General features: G+C 36.8%; 1 protein-coding gene across 7 annotated transcripts in view; it reads left to right on the top strand.

Moving 5' to 3' along the window:
• CDH18 (cadherin 18) overlaps positions 1 to 15,400 on the top strand; it is a 1,008,661-nt gene that overhangs the window by 879,766 nt on the left and 113,495 nt on the right. For 6 of the 7 annotated variants that reach the window (XR_009257849.1, XM_058716186.1, XM_058716168.1 and 3 more), the window contains one exon: positions 11,312 to 11,479. The exons of the other annotated variant lie outside the window; for it this stretch is intronic. Coding sequence is in view for 5 of the 6 variants with exons in the window: in XM_058716186.1 (XP_058572169.1) it covers positions 11,312 to 11,479 (168 nt within the window). In the remaining variant the exon portion in view is untranslated. The remainder of the gene's footprint in view (positions 1 to 11,311; positions 11,480 to 15,400) is intronic. 7 annotated transcript variants of the gene reach the window in all.

Below are 15,400 nucleotides of genomic sequence, written 5' to 3'. Positions count from 1 at the left end.
GCAGCCCTGTGATTTTATTAGTATGGTTATTAAATATATTAACTAGCAAGACTGATCTTTTGAAGTTATAGATAACATTGAAACACCAATAACAGATATAAAAATAAGTAAAATAGGGAAAAAAAGTCAAAATCATTCAAAATGAGAAGTATCTTTGATGATAGATCAATATAACTATATTCTCCTTAAATCTGTCTGATTTATGACTCTAAATCCACAGAGATGGTAACACTTACTTTTGTATGATGTTCCTGTTTCTTTTCTCTCTGCCTTTCTCCCTCTCCCTCCTCCCACCCTCTCTTTTGTCACTCTTTCAAAACTGGTCAAGCCTCTCTTGTAGACGCCACAGGTTAATTCCTTGAAATAATGTCACTGTAGTGTTAGGATTTTAATGTCAGGAAGTCCTGGGTTATATTTAAAGTATTGTAAGTTTCTGGTCTAGGGAGAATTTTTTTTTAAGCTTTGAGCTTTTCCTCTCATGAAGTGTATGGGGAAAATATATGAGATATATATACCTGAAAGGAGAACCTAAGTCCGTACTCAAAACTTGTGAATTCTTCCTCCTTTTATCCTCAGGAGAAATAAAATGCTTCACCATCAATTTTCATGGTAGGAAGAGAAAAAATATAGAGGAGGAAAATTGAATCTTCCTACTAAAGCATAAAAATGTCTTCCTTCATGAATTTATGGTTGTTAATTCCATGAGTCATAGCTGGAGGCTAAATATGTCGAGGGGTTTTGTTTTTGTTTTAATTCTAGGATGCCAGTGTTTAATATAATACATATTTTTTTCTTTAAAAATGAAATCAGTTATATAACAAAAATGGAAATAAATATCTGAAGTTAATCTGTTACCCACTGACACTTTAGAGTCTCAAATGTGGGAAATGTAGCTTTAGAGATAACCTTGCATCTGCTCAGCCACAGCTAGTAGTAATAACATCTGACAAGTAGTGAAGCTTAGTCAGTCTTGACTTTACAGGGACAGCAGCAAAGCTATTCAAACCACCAATCCCATGAGGAGCAAAAGAGAGAAACAGAGTATTTGAATCACTGAGAACCTAATCCCTACCATTCTTTTATGATCATTTTCCAATGAATCCAATCCCTATAGCTATATACATTCAAAATCCTTTGTTCATGTCAGATGACCATGTAAGATGAACACACCTTCTTTACAAGGCGATCCTACTTCTACAGTTACCCTTCCATAACCTACAAACATTCCATTCTGCCATAAAGTACTCTTTGGTCCATACTCATCCATTTTGATAACTATGACCTCTGAAATCTGGATTTTGTTTCTCACTTAATGAAATACATTTTCTGTATTACTTAACTTTACAGATTTGGATACCTATTTCCCTACCAGTAAATACCCTAATCATAACATTCTAATATCATAAGCTCTGTCTTATATGTGTCTGGATCCCACATTTTAAACAGAGCAGAAACGTATTCAGCATATATTGAATTGGTGATGAGTGAAGAAAATAGATTGCTGGAACTGTGTTGTTAATGGATACATATAGATTCAATGTCAATGAAGACAAGAAATTATGGAAGCCACATTATCCTTACAAAGTCAGAAGGGGAAATACAGAATATGTAGCAGTACATGATATACTGAATATTGAAACAAACAGCAGTCAAATAGCTAACATAAAGAATCTTCCAGATACCTAGAACACTACAGTAAGGAAGTTGGAAAGATGAATTATTACTACCAAGATTTTAAGTGTCATCATGTAAAAGATGACTAATTAAACTTCTAAACATTTCTAAATCTCTCAGTTGTTCATTTTTTTTAAAGAAACAGATATTCCAATGAAATAATGAGCATCTTGAGGACAGATATCTTGTCTTCTGAACTCTAAGTGAATATCTCAGATTTGATCATTCATGAGAATCACAGAAGGAACTTGCCACAAATACTGATCTTTGGGCCCACTCCCCGGGATTCTGATTCAGTAGATCAAAGGTGGCTTCCTTAAAGTTGCATGATAATTGGCATTCCATGTAATTCTGTTACTAAGTGCACTTGTACCACATCCAGGAAACAGTGGGGCTCCAGTATATTTTAATATACATTAAGTAATGATATAATAGACTTCAAAATAATGAGCCATCAATTGAACAAATTAAGAAAACATACTTTTGAGTCAAAGTGCATAAGGTAGTTTAGACATGGAAGAAAACTTACTTGTTTCTCTTATAAGTGCAAATACATACCTTAGGTGTTTCTGTATGGATTTGAATGTGCATGCTGGTTTATTTGTTCTAACTTGTAGGAATTTTATTTTGCAGTCTTGTGTAGTATTATCTAAAAACTAGATTTGTACATTTCCATCTTAAGTTCTTTATAGTGGATAAAAGTGCAAGAAAACATTTTGGAGAATATATTGTTATATAGGAATATCCTCAGTCAGGGAACAAAACATATGGTAGGCCAGTGAGTCGGGTTCAACACATAATGCTTATAACCACAGATGAGTTTTCAATGTTATGAACTTGTATTCGGCAGAACTGTATTCCCAGTTACAGACCCCTACATATCATGGTGATTGGGAAGCAGTAGTCAGAAGGTAATTTGCAGGCAGTGGGGCACCTGCAATCGTTTACCAGGAAGCTAATAAGAAACAAAACAAAATGATACAAGGGTAATCACATCCTGTCGATTCAACCCAGCGTCACAAGAGAATAAGAGGCAACATTTCCAGTTAAAATTTTTGAAGTAAACATTGCTAGTGAAGCTTATCCAACAAACATTCAGAATATGCCATTGCCAGTTGCCTAGCATGCATTGAAAGGACAGAGTTTACTTTAAAATAATCAAACAGCGAAATAATTTTAGGTAATGTAGCTGCTCTGTATTTTTTCTTTAAAAATTTACTTAAAGGCCATGTTGTAGATAAGTATGTCCATATTAAGTTTATGTGGAAGGCAAAAGTAAGTTACAGTACAATCGCCAGGTAGATGGATACATCACAGAAAAAGCCAAACAAACAAACAAACAAATATGATTTCTTTTTTTTTTTTAATTTTTTTTTCAACGTTTTTTATTTATTTTTGGGACAGAGAGAGACAGAGTATGAACGGGGGAGGGGCAGAGAGAGAGGGAGACACAGAATCGGAAACAGGCTCCAGGCTCCGAGCCGTCAGCCCAGAGCCCGACGCGGGGCTCGAACTCACGGACCGCGAGATCGTGACCTGGCTGAAGTCCGACGCTTAACCGACGGCGCCACCCAGGCGCCCCCAAATATGATTTCTTACTTGGACTGTGTAAATATAGTTTATCCAAGCCTTGCATAAGAGTGTAACCTGCACAGTTTTGAAAAATAAACATTACCATTGGATATTATTTGTCATCTGTGTGCATGTATGTATTCCCATATGTATATTCATTTATTGGCAATGCAAGAGGGAGATAAAAAGTAAAGAAATGTGTAAATACATAATGGTAGCGCTTCATCTTTTGAGTTTTGTCTTTTCAAAGTGGCCTGGACCCACATGCGTTGGACTCACCTGTGGGGCTTGTTATGGCTGTTGGGCATGGTCAGTGAGAGGATGATACCTATAGTTGACCCACAAGCTGAACCCAGGCAATCAGAGTCTCCTCACTCTCTCTCTTGTCCTTGGAATAGGCTTTCCACCCACCATTCCCAGAGTGGAAACAGTTTTTAAGAAAGCAGCTTTGAGAGAGTAATATGTTGTTGAGACTATCTAGACCATATATGTGACTGAACCCAGCTAAGGCCTCTATATAAACTTTTAGAAAAATGGATGGTGGGTGGGTATGGAGATACATTCATCCTACAGTTTGCCCGGATGAGTCTTATATGTAAGTTCCTTTGCTTATTAAAACTGCCACCTTCTGGGATGCCTGGGTGGCTCAGTTGGTTGACTGTGGACTCGTTTTCTGCTCACATCATGACCTCATGGTTCATGGGATTGAACCCACATTGGGCTCCATGCTGACAGCGTAGAGTCTGCTTGGGATTCTCTCTCTCTCCTTTCTCTTTACCCCTCCCCTAAACTAATTTGTGTGACCCCCCCACATTAAAATAAATGAGCATTAAAAAATAAACAAAAACAAAAATATCTGCCACCTACCTATTTGGAATGGTCTGCCTCTTTCTTTGGTCTCCCTGTTTGAGGCCCAATTTCTTAAATCATTGATGGAATGAATGTTTGTGTACTTCCCCCCACCCCAATTCATTATGTTGAAATTCTAGCTCCCAGTAGGGGCCCCTGGGTGGCTTAGTCAGTTGAGCATCAAACTTTGGCTCAGGTCATGATCTCACAGTTTATGGATTCCAGCCCCACCTTGGGCTCTCTGCTGACAGCTCAGAGCCTGGAGCCTGCTTAGAATTCTGTGTTTCCCTCTCTCTCTGCCCCTCCCCTACTCTCTCTCTCTCTCTCTCTTTCTCTCTCTCTCAAAAATAAACATTAAAAAAATTTTAAGGTAATTAGTTTTAGATTAGGTCATGCGAGTGGGGCCCTCAAGACAGGATTAGTGGATTTATAAGAAGTCGAAGAGAGCAATCTTTCTGTTTTTCTTTCTCCCTGTGCACAAACTGGGGGAAAGCCATAGTAAAACATAGTGGGAAGGCAGCTGCCTGCAAGCCAGGAAGAGAGCTCTCACCAGGAACCTGACACCTTGATCTTCCCAGTCCCTAAAAAGTGTGTGAAATAAGTCTCTATGGCTTAAGCAAGTGAGTCTGTGTTATCTTTTCAGGGCAGCCTAAGCACATGAATGCAGTAGTCAATTAGAGCTGTAAGTAGGCCAGACCCACTCCAAATCACTAAATCAGAGACCCTAGGGCCTGGGTCCAAGGCAATCTCAAGGAAGTATTGAAACAAAGTCAAGTTTGAAAGCCACTAACAATATTGTAAAAATTAAGCTAACTGAATAAATGATCACCCACACTGGTACACTGTTTAGAATGAAAGGGAGTGCTTTAATAGTTAAGCAAAGACAGGGATATTCTGAAAATGACTTGGGAAAACCAGCACATAAAATCCCTTTGAGTAGATAGCTTCACATTTAACTCATAAAGTAATTTTGCTTAATGTTTTCACTATTTTAAAATGTAGCATCCTGAGAAAAGTGGAGCAAAATCAATATGTATATGTGTATGTGTGTGTACATGTGTGTATATGAATGTAAGTACATGTATGTGTGCGTGTATGTGTGTGTGTGTTCTTATTCAAAATATATATTTAATTCTGTAAAAAAGCTGGCTATTGTGCTAAGCGTTGAGGATGGAAAGTAACTTATGATTACTTTTTAACTTGTTTTTCTTTTTCTTTTCATTTCTTTCCCAAATTATTGGGAAAGTATGTTTGCCATTTTTTCCTATCTTCTTTCAACATTGTTTATATTTTCTAGTAAATTTATCAAATCTCAATATTTATAAAAACAATTTAATACTGATTAAATATCTATGCAAATGTTTACCAACATGGACAAAAGATTGTTCATCCATGATGGTAGAATTAATCTCTTAATAGATGGACAGAACAAGAAGAGTTCATGATAATTCTGGCTACTTGGAGTGTGTACAGAAGTCTTCTGCAGGGTGAGAGGGATCAAGGAGCAGGAAGGAACATTCAGATTTTGTTACAAGATCTTGTAATCTTGGATAAGGGATGTTAAAACTTTTTTGAACCAATATTATCCATCTGCAAGTAATCAGGTAATATGCTAGTATTCTAAACTATAAAATTAGAATGTGTTTTATATTGTTTAAACTTAATCGATTCTTCTGGAACAATTTGTGACATTTGCTTAAGAAATAATTCATTCAGGGTCGCCTGGGTAGCTCAATTGGTTAAGCATCTGGCTTCGGCAGGTCACAATCTCACCATCTGTGAGTTCAGACCCCGCATCAGGCTCTGTGCTTGCGGCTCAGAGCCTGGAACCCACTTCGGATTCTGTGTCTCCCTCTCTCTGCCCCTCCCCTGCTCACGTTCTGCCTCTCTGTCTCTCAAAAATAAACATTTATAAAATTTTTAAAAAATAAATATTTCATTCAGTGATACCATTTATCATTTTACTACTGAAAAATGCACAATCTTATCACTTAGCTTAAATAAAAGCTATGCAGATTAGTAAAGAAGAAAAAATTGATCTCAGTTCACAGATGGCATAATTGTATATGTAGAAAATCCTAAGGAATCAACAACAACAACAAAACGTCCTGGAACCAATAAGCATTATAACAAGATTTCAGGATACAGGGTTATATAAAAATAATTTTCTTGTATACCAACAACGAAAAAGTGGAAAATGATTTTAAAACATAATGCCATTTAGGTTAGCTTCCTTCCAAAAGAAATACTTAGTAATAAATCTAACAAAGGAGATACAAAATTGTTATGAGTAAAACTACAAAATTAGGATGAAAGAAACAAAGAACTAAATAAATGGACAGATATTTCATGTTCCTTAATTGAAGACTCAATATTGTGAAGATGTCAGTTCTTCCCAGTGATATCTATAGCTGTGATGGAATGCCAATCCAAATCTCAGCAAGTTATTTCATGGATATTGACAAACTGATTCTAAAGTTAATGTGTAGAGGCAAAGACCCAGAATAGTCAAGATAATATTTAAGAAGAAAAACAAAGTTGAAAGACTGATACTATCTGACTTTAGGATTTACTACAAACTATAGTAATCAAGAGAGTGTGGTGTTGATGAAAAAATAGACAAACATATAAATAGATCAGAATAGAAATTACAGAGGGGCACCTGGGTGGCTTAGTCGGTTGGGCATCTGACCAGCTCAGGTCATGATCTCACCATTGGTGGGTTCAAGCCCCATGTCAGGCTCTGTGCCAACAGCTCAGAGCCTGAAGCCTGCTTCGGATTCTGTGTCTTCCTCTCTCTCTCTACAACTCCCCTGCTCACACTGTCTCTCTTTGTCTCTCAAAAATAAATAAAAATGTTTAAAAATATTTTAAGAATAGAAATTCCAGAGATAGACCCTTGTACATATAGGCAACTGATCTCTGACAAAGGAGCAAAGATAATACAATGGAAGAAAATCATCTTTTCAGTAAATGGTTTCAGATGAATTGATATCATATGCAGAAACAATAAAATGACATAGACATTACATCCTTAGAAAAAGTAACTCATGATGTATCAGAGACCTAAATATGAAACACAAAACTTCAAAATTCCTGCAAGTTGGAGGATGCCTCAGGGACTCGGTTGAGTGCCTGACTCTTGATTTCAGATCAGATCATGATTCAGGGTCGCAGGACTGAGCCCCATGTCGGGCTCTGAACTGGGCATGGAACCTGTTTAAGATCCTCTCTCTCTCCCTTTGCCTTTCTCCCCTGCTTGTGCTCTTCCTGTCTCTCTCTCTCTAAATAGATGATAGATAGATAGATAGATAGATAGATAGATAGATAGATAGATAGATAAAGATAGATAGATAAATAGATAAGTACAATTCCTACCTGGTAATATAGATGAAAACTAGGTGACCTTGGGTGTGGCAATGACTTTTTATATACAATACCAAAATAATGAATTGTGACAGAAATAATAATCTGGACTCCAAAAAACAAAATTGTTTTCATTCTACACTGTGAAAGATACCGTGAAGAGAATGAGGAGATAAATCATGTCCCGGCAGAAAGTATTTACAAAAGACAAATCTCATAAAGGACTGTTATATAAAATATACAACAAACTCTTAAAATTCAACAATAATAAAACAACTCAGCTTACAAAATAGACAAAAAACCTAACAGACATCTCACCAAATAAGACCGACTTATGGGAGTAAGAATTTGAAAAATGGTCCGACATCATCTGCCAGGGAAATAAATATGAAAACAAGACACTACTATACGCCTAATACAATGACCGAAATTTGGAACATTGACCAACAAATGTTGGTCAAGATATGAAGCCACAGGAACTCTCATTTACTGTTGTTAGGAATGCAAAATAGTATAGCCACTTTGACAGTTTGACATTGTCTTACAAAACTAAACAGACTTTTACCATGTGATCCAGTAATTATGCTCCTTGATATTTACTCAAGGAGTTAAAAACTTATTTCCAAATAAAAACCAGTAGACAGGTGTTTATAGCAGTTTCACTCATAATCACCAAAACTCAGAAACCACCAAGATGTCTGTTAGCAGGTGAACGTATAAACAACTGCATACCCGAAGAATGCAGTATCATTTGGCACTAAAACAAAATGAGCTCTCAAGCCATGAAAAGGCATGGAGAATCCTTAAATGTCTATCACCAAGTGAAGAAGACAATCTGAAAAGACCACATACAATCAACTTTATGGAGAAGGCAAAATTAAAGGGATAGTAAGGGCAAAATTACAGAAAAAGTAAAAAGATCAATGACTGCGAGGCATTGAAGGAGGGAGAGATGAATAGGTAGATCAGAAAAGATTACAAGGCAGTAAAACTATAACTGAGGACTTTGGGTGATAATGATGTGTCAGTGTTGGTTAATCAATTATAGCAAATGCACCGTTCTAATTCAGGATGTTGGTAGTGGGAGAAAATGTGTATTCGTGTAGCAAGGGAGGAATAAGGAGAGGGTAGACAGTAACTGTACTTTCTTCTCAATTTTGCTGTGGACCTAAATCTGCTCTAAAAAAGTCTATTTGGAAGGACAAAAGTTACTGTGCATTGGCGGTGTTCTAGGCTGCCCCACTTACGCGCATCTGGGCAATGTGTTAGAAAAAGATTACTGTATTCTACAGCAATTTGGCAAGCATTCTCCATTTACCTATGTGCCCTTGGGGTAGGTCATAGCTAAGCACATCCACTGGAGCACCCTCAAGAGAACTCTGAGTTTCAGTGGGTTCGTAGACAGTCATTTCTGGGAAGTATGTGTCAATTCTGGATACACTGTTTTCTTTCTATAAGCAAATGTGGCTGACAAGCTTCTTCTCATTTTCTGTCAGACACACCTATATTACAGAAGAAGGGATATAATGGGAATGGAATAAAATTATTGAAATGTGTACTCTAAAACAGGGGTTGGGCTGATTTGTCTTCTCTGATTCTCTTAAATGAATAACATTCAAATTGTGTAAATGTATCGGGGTGCCTGGGTGGCTCTGTTGGTTAAGCATCTGACCTTTGATTGCAGCTCAGGTCATGAGTCTCAGGGTTCATGGGTCAAAGCCCCATGTTGGGCTCTGCACTGACAGTGTGGAGCCTTCTTGGGATTCTCTCTCTCAAATTGTGTAAATATATCTATCTTTCACTTTGTTTTTCTTTTAATTTTTTTTTAACATTTATTTATTTTTGAGACAGAGAGAGAGCTTGAACAGGGGAGGGTCAGAGAAAGATGGAGACACAGAATCTGAAACAGGATTCAGGCTCTGAGCTGTCAGCACAGAGCCCGATGCAGAGCTCCAACCCACGGACCGCGAGATCATGACCTGAACTGAAGTCTGACGCTTAACTGACTGAGCCACCCAGGCGCCCCTATATCTTTCACTTTGTAATGATTGATTTTGCTATTATATTTTTATATCCAGCAAATGACACTTAAAGATTCCATTGTAAAAAATTATCCTTCTCAAACTTCTACACACCAGAGGCATGTCCCATTTATAATGTATTCTTTTCAGAACAACATCTTTATTTTTTTCAAATATTAGAAAGTATATGTTTCTTTCATAAAATATTTTCATAAATTCTCAGCTTGTTCATTTCTGCATCGATTCAATTCCTTCTTATATAATTATCATACGTGATAAAACATTGTTCTTTGTATTAAGGATGCTTGAGGCTTTTTCATATGCATGAATTAGATGAATCATTTATTACCATATTATTATAATTTCTTTTGATAAGAATAATTTTCATTTCTATTTAGCTTCAGGAAAATTTTCCTGAACTCCCTCAATTAAAAATTCACAAATATTGAAAGTTGTGGGATCACTTTTCCTGGTTCCTGGGGCTCTCCTCTCAAAGTCATTACACATATAATCAATTCAGTAAAACAACAAAAAAACCTGCTGCAGTGTTGTATGTTCTGAACAACTGATTGACTGATCCTTTCCACCTTTGAAAGACTACTTTTAGTTTGAATATACATACAACCCTATGTTCTTTAATTACATCAACATATTGTCTGTAAAACTGTGTTCAACTCTACAGTGAGCAGTTTTTATAATTGCCACTGTCCTATGAATTATACTGCTAACTAATCATTGGTGTGATTGGTCAAAGCTATTGGTCCCTTCTCAAAAAGAATATGATCCAAACATTTTTAGTAAAAGTAAAAAGGTGGTTGTTAAATGTTGTCCTATGTATGGAGTAGCAAATATGTTTATATTTTTTACATGCATATATAATATAAATGTAAATACATATCTATCTATATACAAATATACTTATTTATAATATAGCTCATCTACATGAGGACTTTTTTTATAATATAGTTAATAGTCCTTGGCCCTCTGGAAAATGTGTTTCCATTTTAAATTTAAGGCTCTATCGACAAAGCTATCTAATTTGTGTGTGTGCACATGTACTTATGTGTCATACAAATGGAGATATAACACATAACATTTTTTATCTCTTTATTGAATCCAAGTAATACTTCATAAAAGACTACCTTTAATGTCTCCTTTGGCACTGTGAAATAAAGCCTGTGACTTTTACCTGTGATTATTGGAATCAATTTCATTACTTTATTTTGCTTAAGTACTTACATCTAGTTCTTGTTGTAGCTGTCATTTCCTGATAAAAATAGTGAGTTTCTTCATCTTGATAAATGTTAAAATGACTCTTGTCTATAATCTTTGTTCAAGTATCCACAATTCTTCCATGTTTTCCACCATCCAACTTTGACAGCCCTGACAGGAAGCTATGTAAATTTTTCTCTAAAGAGGAAAATTAACCTCTTCTCAAATCATCTTAACTGACGTTTTTGAGGAGCACAACTTGTGAAATATTTAGTATTCCAGCACAAGTACAAGCTTGGGCCATGGGGCTGTTCTGCAAGGCACCCCAAGCGACGCAAAAGGATGGGCATCTTAATTTATCACGAATAGAATGCTTTGAGACATGTGGTTGCCAATGAAGGAGTCAAATGAGGTGGTTTTAGTAACATGTTTAAGGTACTGTTTGTCTCAGAAGTGGCTTTCTCACAAAAGTATTTCATTTAAAAATGCACTTCTGAAAATATGCAGAAAAAAAGCTGGCTCTGTGGCTCAATGAAACTATGGGGGAAAAACGATACATCTGTGCTACTTCTCATTTAATATATAATCTGTACTGTTTTGTTTAAAATATGTTACAGGAGTTATTAGAACTGCCTTACATAATATGGACAGAGAAGCCAGAGAACACTATTCAGTGGTCATTCAAGCCAAAGACATGGCTGGGCAAGTTGGAGGACTCTCAGGATCGACAACGGTCAACATCACCCTGACTGATGTCAATGACAACCCCCCACGGTTTCCTCAAAGTATGTACTTGTTTCTTATGATTTACATTTATCACTCTTCATACACGTAAACCAAAATTAAATACTTACATATGTAATATCATGTCACTGTTCGCTTGAATGGGAATATTTTGTTTTTGTGCTGATTTCCCTTGTCTAAACAAGAGTAAGGAAATCACTTATTGTCTTCTGAACCTGGTGGTTAATTGTCACTGTGTTTAAAAAATATTGTTTCAGCTGACATTACAGTTAAATATTAAAAGTGATACAGTGGTGGGGCGCCTGGGTGGCGCAGTCGGTTAAGCGTCCGACTTCAGCCAGGTCACGATCTCGCGGTCCGTGAGTTCGAGCCCCGCGTCAGGCTCTGGGCTGATGGCTCGGAGCCTGGAGCCTGTTTCCGATTCTGTGTCTCCCTCTCTCTCTGCCCCTCCCCCGTTCATGCTCTGTCTCTCTGTCCCAAAAATAAATTAAAAAAAAGTTGAAAAAAAAATTAAAAAAAAAAAAAGTGATACAGTGGTCCTGAGAAATGATACCTTGCATTTGCTAAAGCAGTTATGTATTACTAAGGCATATAGGGAGATATCCAAAATACATTCTGAGGTGAACATTCTACTCTTGCAAAATAAAATTGCATGTGTGCTTTCTGTGACAGAAATTGAAAAAAAAATCTTCATGTTATACATGAATGTGCTACACACACACACACACACACACACACACAACACCCTGAAGCAAGGTGCGGCTAATTCCATAAGGTGGGCTCTCAGAGTAGAAGATGAACTTTGTGAATGGAGGGCACAAACTTTCAGACAATTCAGGGGGAGAAGATGTCAGTTCCGTGAGTGTGAAAAGAAATGGTGTTTATGACTTCCTCACAGTGGGAAAGAAATATTTTTTACTCTTTCTAATGTGGTAGAAACTGAGGATGACATTGTATACAATAATCTGTAATTATCCTAAAAATCCTGTAGGGGTGCTATGCCCTTCTGATCCATGATGTTTAAAAACTATAATAAAGTAGATACGATGGTATGTCAACACAGGCTCTTCACGAGTATGTGTGAAATGCCTTCCCTCGCTGTTCCTCTTACTATTTCTCTCTGAACACTCTGGGCTAGCCACAGTTGAGTACTGCCTGTTCCCAAAACATCTTGCACATTCTTGATTCAACGCAGAATTTTCCACACTCACATTTCTCTGTTTATAAGCTCTTTTAAAATTTTCTCTGAAGTCTGTTGCAGAATTAACAGTTAATAAATCCTTGTTTTCTGTTACATGGCACTTTAACGTTTTATTTATTTCCATAGGTACTATGAGTCTAAGTTAGAATGATGCTTGAATTGTCTATGTAAATTTAAGTGTTCAGATCAGTGCCCAGCTCTTGATAGATGGTTATTAGATCAATGAGTGAATGAGTTGAATTTTAATATTTTGTCAAACTACCACTGTGAAAAGATATCCGAGTCAAGTACATAGGTAGAATCGATTTTAAAATATTGGTTCTAGAGATAGACTGTGTGACCTGATTCATTCGTGTGTCCTTTGCTCTATGAGGAAAGTAGGTTTAGAAGAAAATTAAAAATCATTGATAAGTCCACCTGGCATTAAACCACAAAATTAAATTTTAAATCACTTTACACATTACATTGTATTTTTGTATTTATTTTATCACTTGGTCCATGCAATGTTCATATATACATACAGCACTCTAAGACAACTGCTATTCTTTTATAGGATAAGGACACTGAGGTTCAAAGAATTTGTAATGTAATGAACAATAATGCTAAACTCAGTCGAACATAAACTTTATTATAGTTTACAACAACTCATCTCTTTCAAGTAGATCCCACCATGGCTATTTTAAAGATATATGTTAATATCATAGTTCCTAAAAGAATGAGACTTGAGTGATACACTATCAGAATTCAATAAATGCTTGGTCATGATACAAATAGCATCTCTCATGCTTTCTCTGCCTCCTCCTCTCCCTCCTTCTCTCCATAAACTAATTTTTAAATTTACAAGCCCATTAAAATTGATTTTCAAAATAAACAGAAAATTGTAATTGTGATAAATATAGCATAATGATACATAATTTTATTTTTTAAAGTTTATTTATTTTTGGGGGGGGGCAGAGAGAGAGATGGACAGAGGATCCAAGCGGGCTCTGTGCTGACAGCAACGAGCCCAGTGTGGGGCTTGAACTCATGAACCGTGAGATCATGACCTGAGTCAAAGTCAGCAACTCAACTGACTGAACCACCCAGGCACCCCTTATTTTGATTAATAACAAGGTTATTGTTGAAATATCAGTTTATGATGAAAACAAGTATTTTATCTGACAAAGAAACAGAATACATGTATACCCTCTGAGTGAACTCAGTGTATCTATGGGGATCTCCCTTTCTTCAGGCAGTAACAGGTCTCAACCCTGTCACGCTGTGAGATGCACTTAGAGTTTAGAAACAGAGATGCTATATACCCAGAACCTCACACTCTGACTTGCTGAAGAGATTGTTTAATCTGTAATCCCATCGCACTAAGCACAATGCTACTTTCAAAATTTTAGTGTCACCATAACAAGAGTAGCTTGCAGTAAATTATTGTTTAATTTACCTGTAATCATCATAAGTCATCAAATGGCTACCCGTGTAATGGGAAACTCTGTAAATGCTTAGAGGAAAATGTGATATGTTATGAGGACTTGTGTTTATGAAGCACAAATCTTTATGCAGTTCAACTTATGTAAAGATTATATCCAGCCATCAAATGGATCCAGTAATTTGTATCTCTTCAGATGTGTAACATTTTCACAGGTCTCCTTCTGATTTCTTTCTCACATCACCTGTCTCAAGGAGCCATTGTTCTTACACCAGTACTGCGATCCACTCTGGTATAAACACCTGCACACAAAACTTTGCAAAAATATTCCTTCAAAGCATTTTTCCCTTTTTTCTTTCTTCGGTTAACCTACCACGCCCCGAGAAAGTGAATCAGTTTGTTATGTCTTGTATATCAGTTTGTTATAGCTTAATTTAAGGTTATCGTTGTATTTTATTTTATTATTTTTTTAATGTTTATTTATTTTTGAGACAGAGAGAGACAGAGCATGAACGGGGGAGGGTCAGAGAGTGGGAGACACAGACTCTGAAACAGGCTCCAGGCTCTGAGCTGTTAGCACAGAGCCCGACACGGGGCTCGAACTCACAGACCGCGAGATCATGACCTGAGCCGAAGTCGGACGCTTAACGGACTGAGCCACCCAGGCGCCCATATCGTTGTATTTTAACTTAAAATAAATTGGCTCTGAATAACTTTGAAAACTCAGGAACGAACTAGACTGATAAGTTGCTTTACAAAGTCTCTACACTAGGGAGTTGCAAACCAAGCGGCCTAGGATGAAGGCAAATAAAGATCCAGATGGAAGCAGGCTGCCCGTCAGGGTCAGGGAGGCAGAGGGCAGAATAGACACCAGTTGGTACTTGCCCATCTGAGAGGACAGCCACTGCTCAATTATAGGTGATGCCTGCATGTGGCCAGGAAAATGTTAAGGAGGGAGCCACTTGCAAGTCTCCCAGTGAAAGAACAAATCAGGCCTTCTATGGCTTGAATCTTTACTCAAAGAGGACGAGGGATGACCAGTTCTCCTTCACAGAAAACTTTTGGGGTATGAAATTCCTCCATATTAGTCCTTCTGTTGAAAGGAATATATTGCATGTTGTAAGATTCTTGCCATGCCCTGTTTTGGCTTTGACTATGTTACAGTTTTATTACAGTTATTGCTTAATTTATTCTTAGGTAGGTAAAAAGTTCCTGACCTCCATTTTTCTGTATAAATAATATGCATATAAAAATCGATAACTTACATGAAAATTCATAAAGCAAATGTTCTGTATCCTAAATGAAGGGATCTGTATTTTGACAATTGCCTTTGAGTACATA

Source organism: Neofelis nebulosa, chromosome 1 (genome assembly GCF_028018385.1).
Source record: "Neofelis nebulosa isolate mNeoNeb1 chromosome 1, mNeoNeb1.pri, whole genome shotgun sequence".
Classification (NCBI taxonomy): Eukaryota; Metazoa; Chordata; class Mammalia; order Carnivora; family Felidae; genus Neofelis; species Neofelis nebulosa.
Note: the sequence above shows the minus strand (reverse complement) of the source record. Positions and strands in the feature narration are given on the sequence as shown.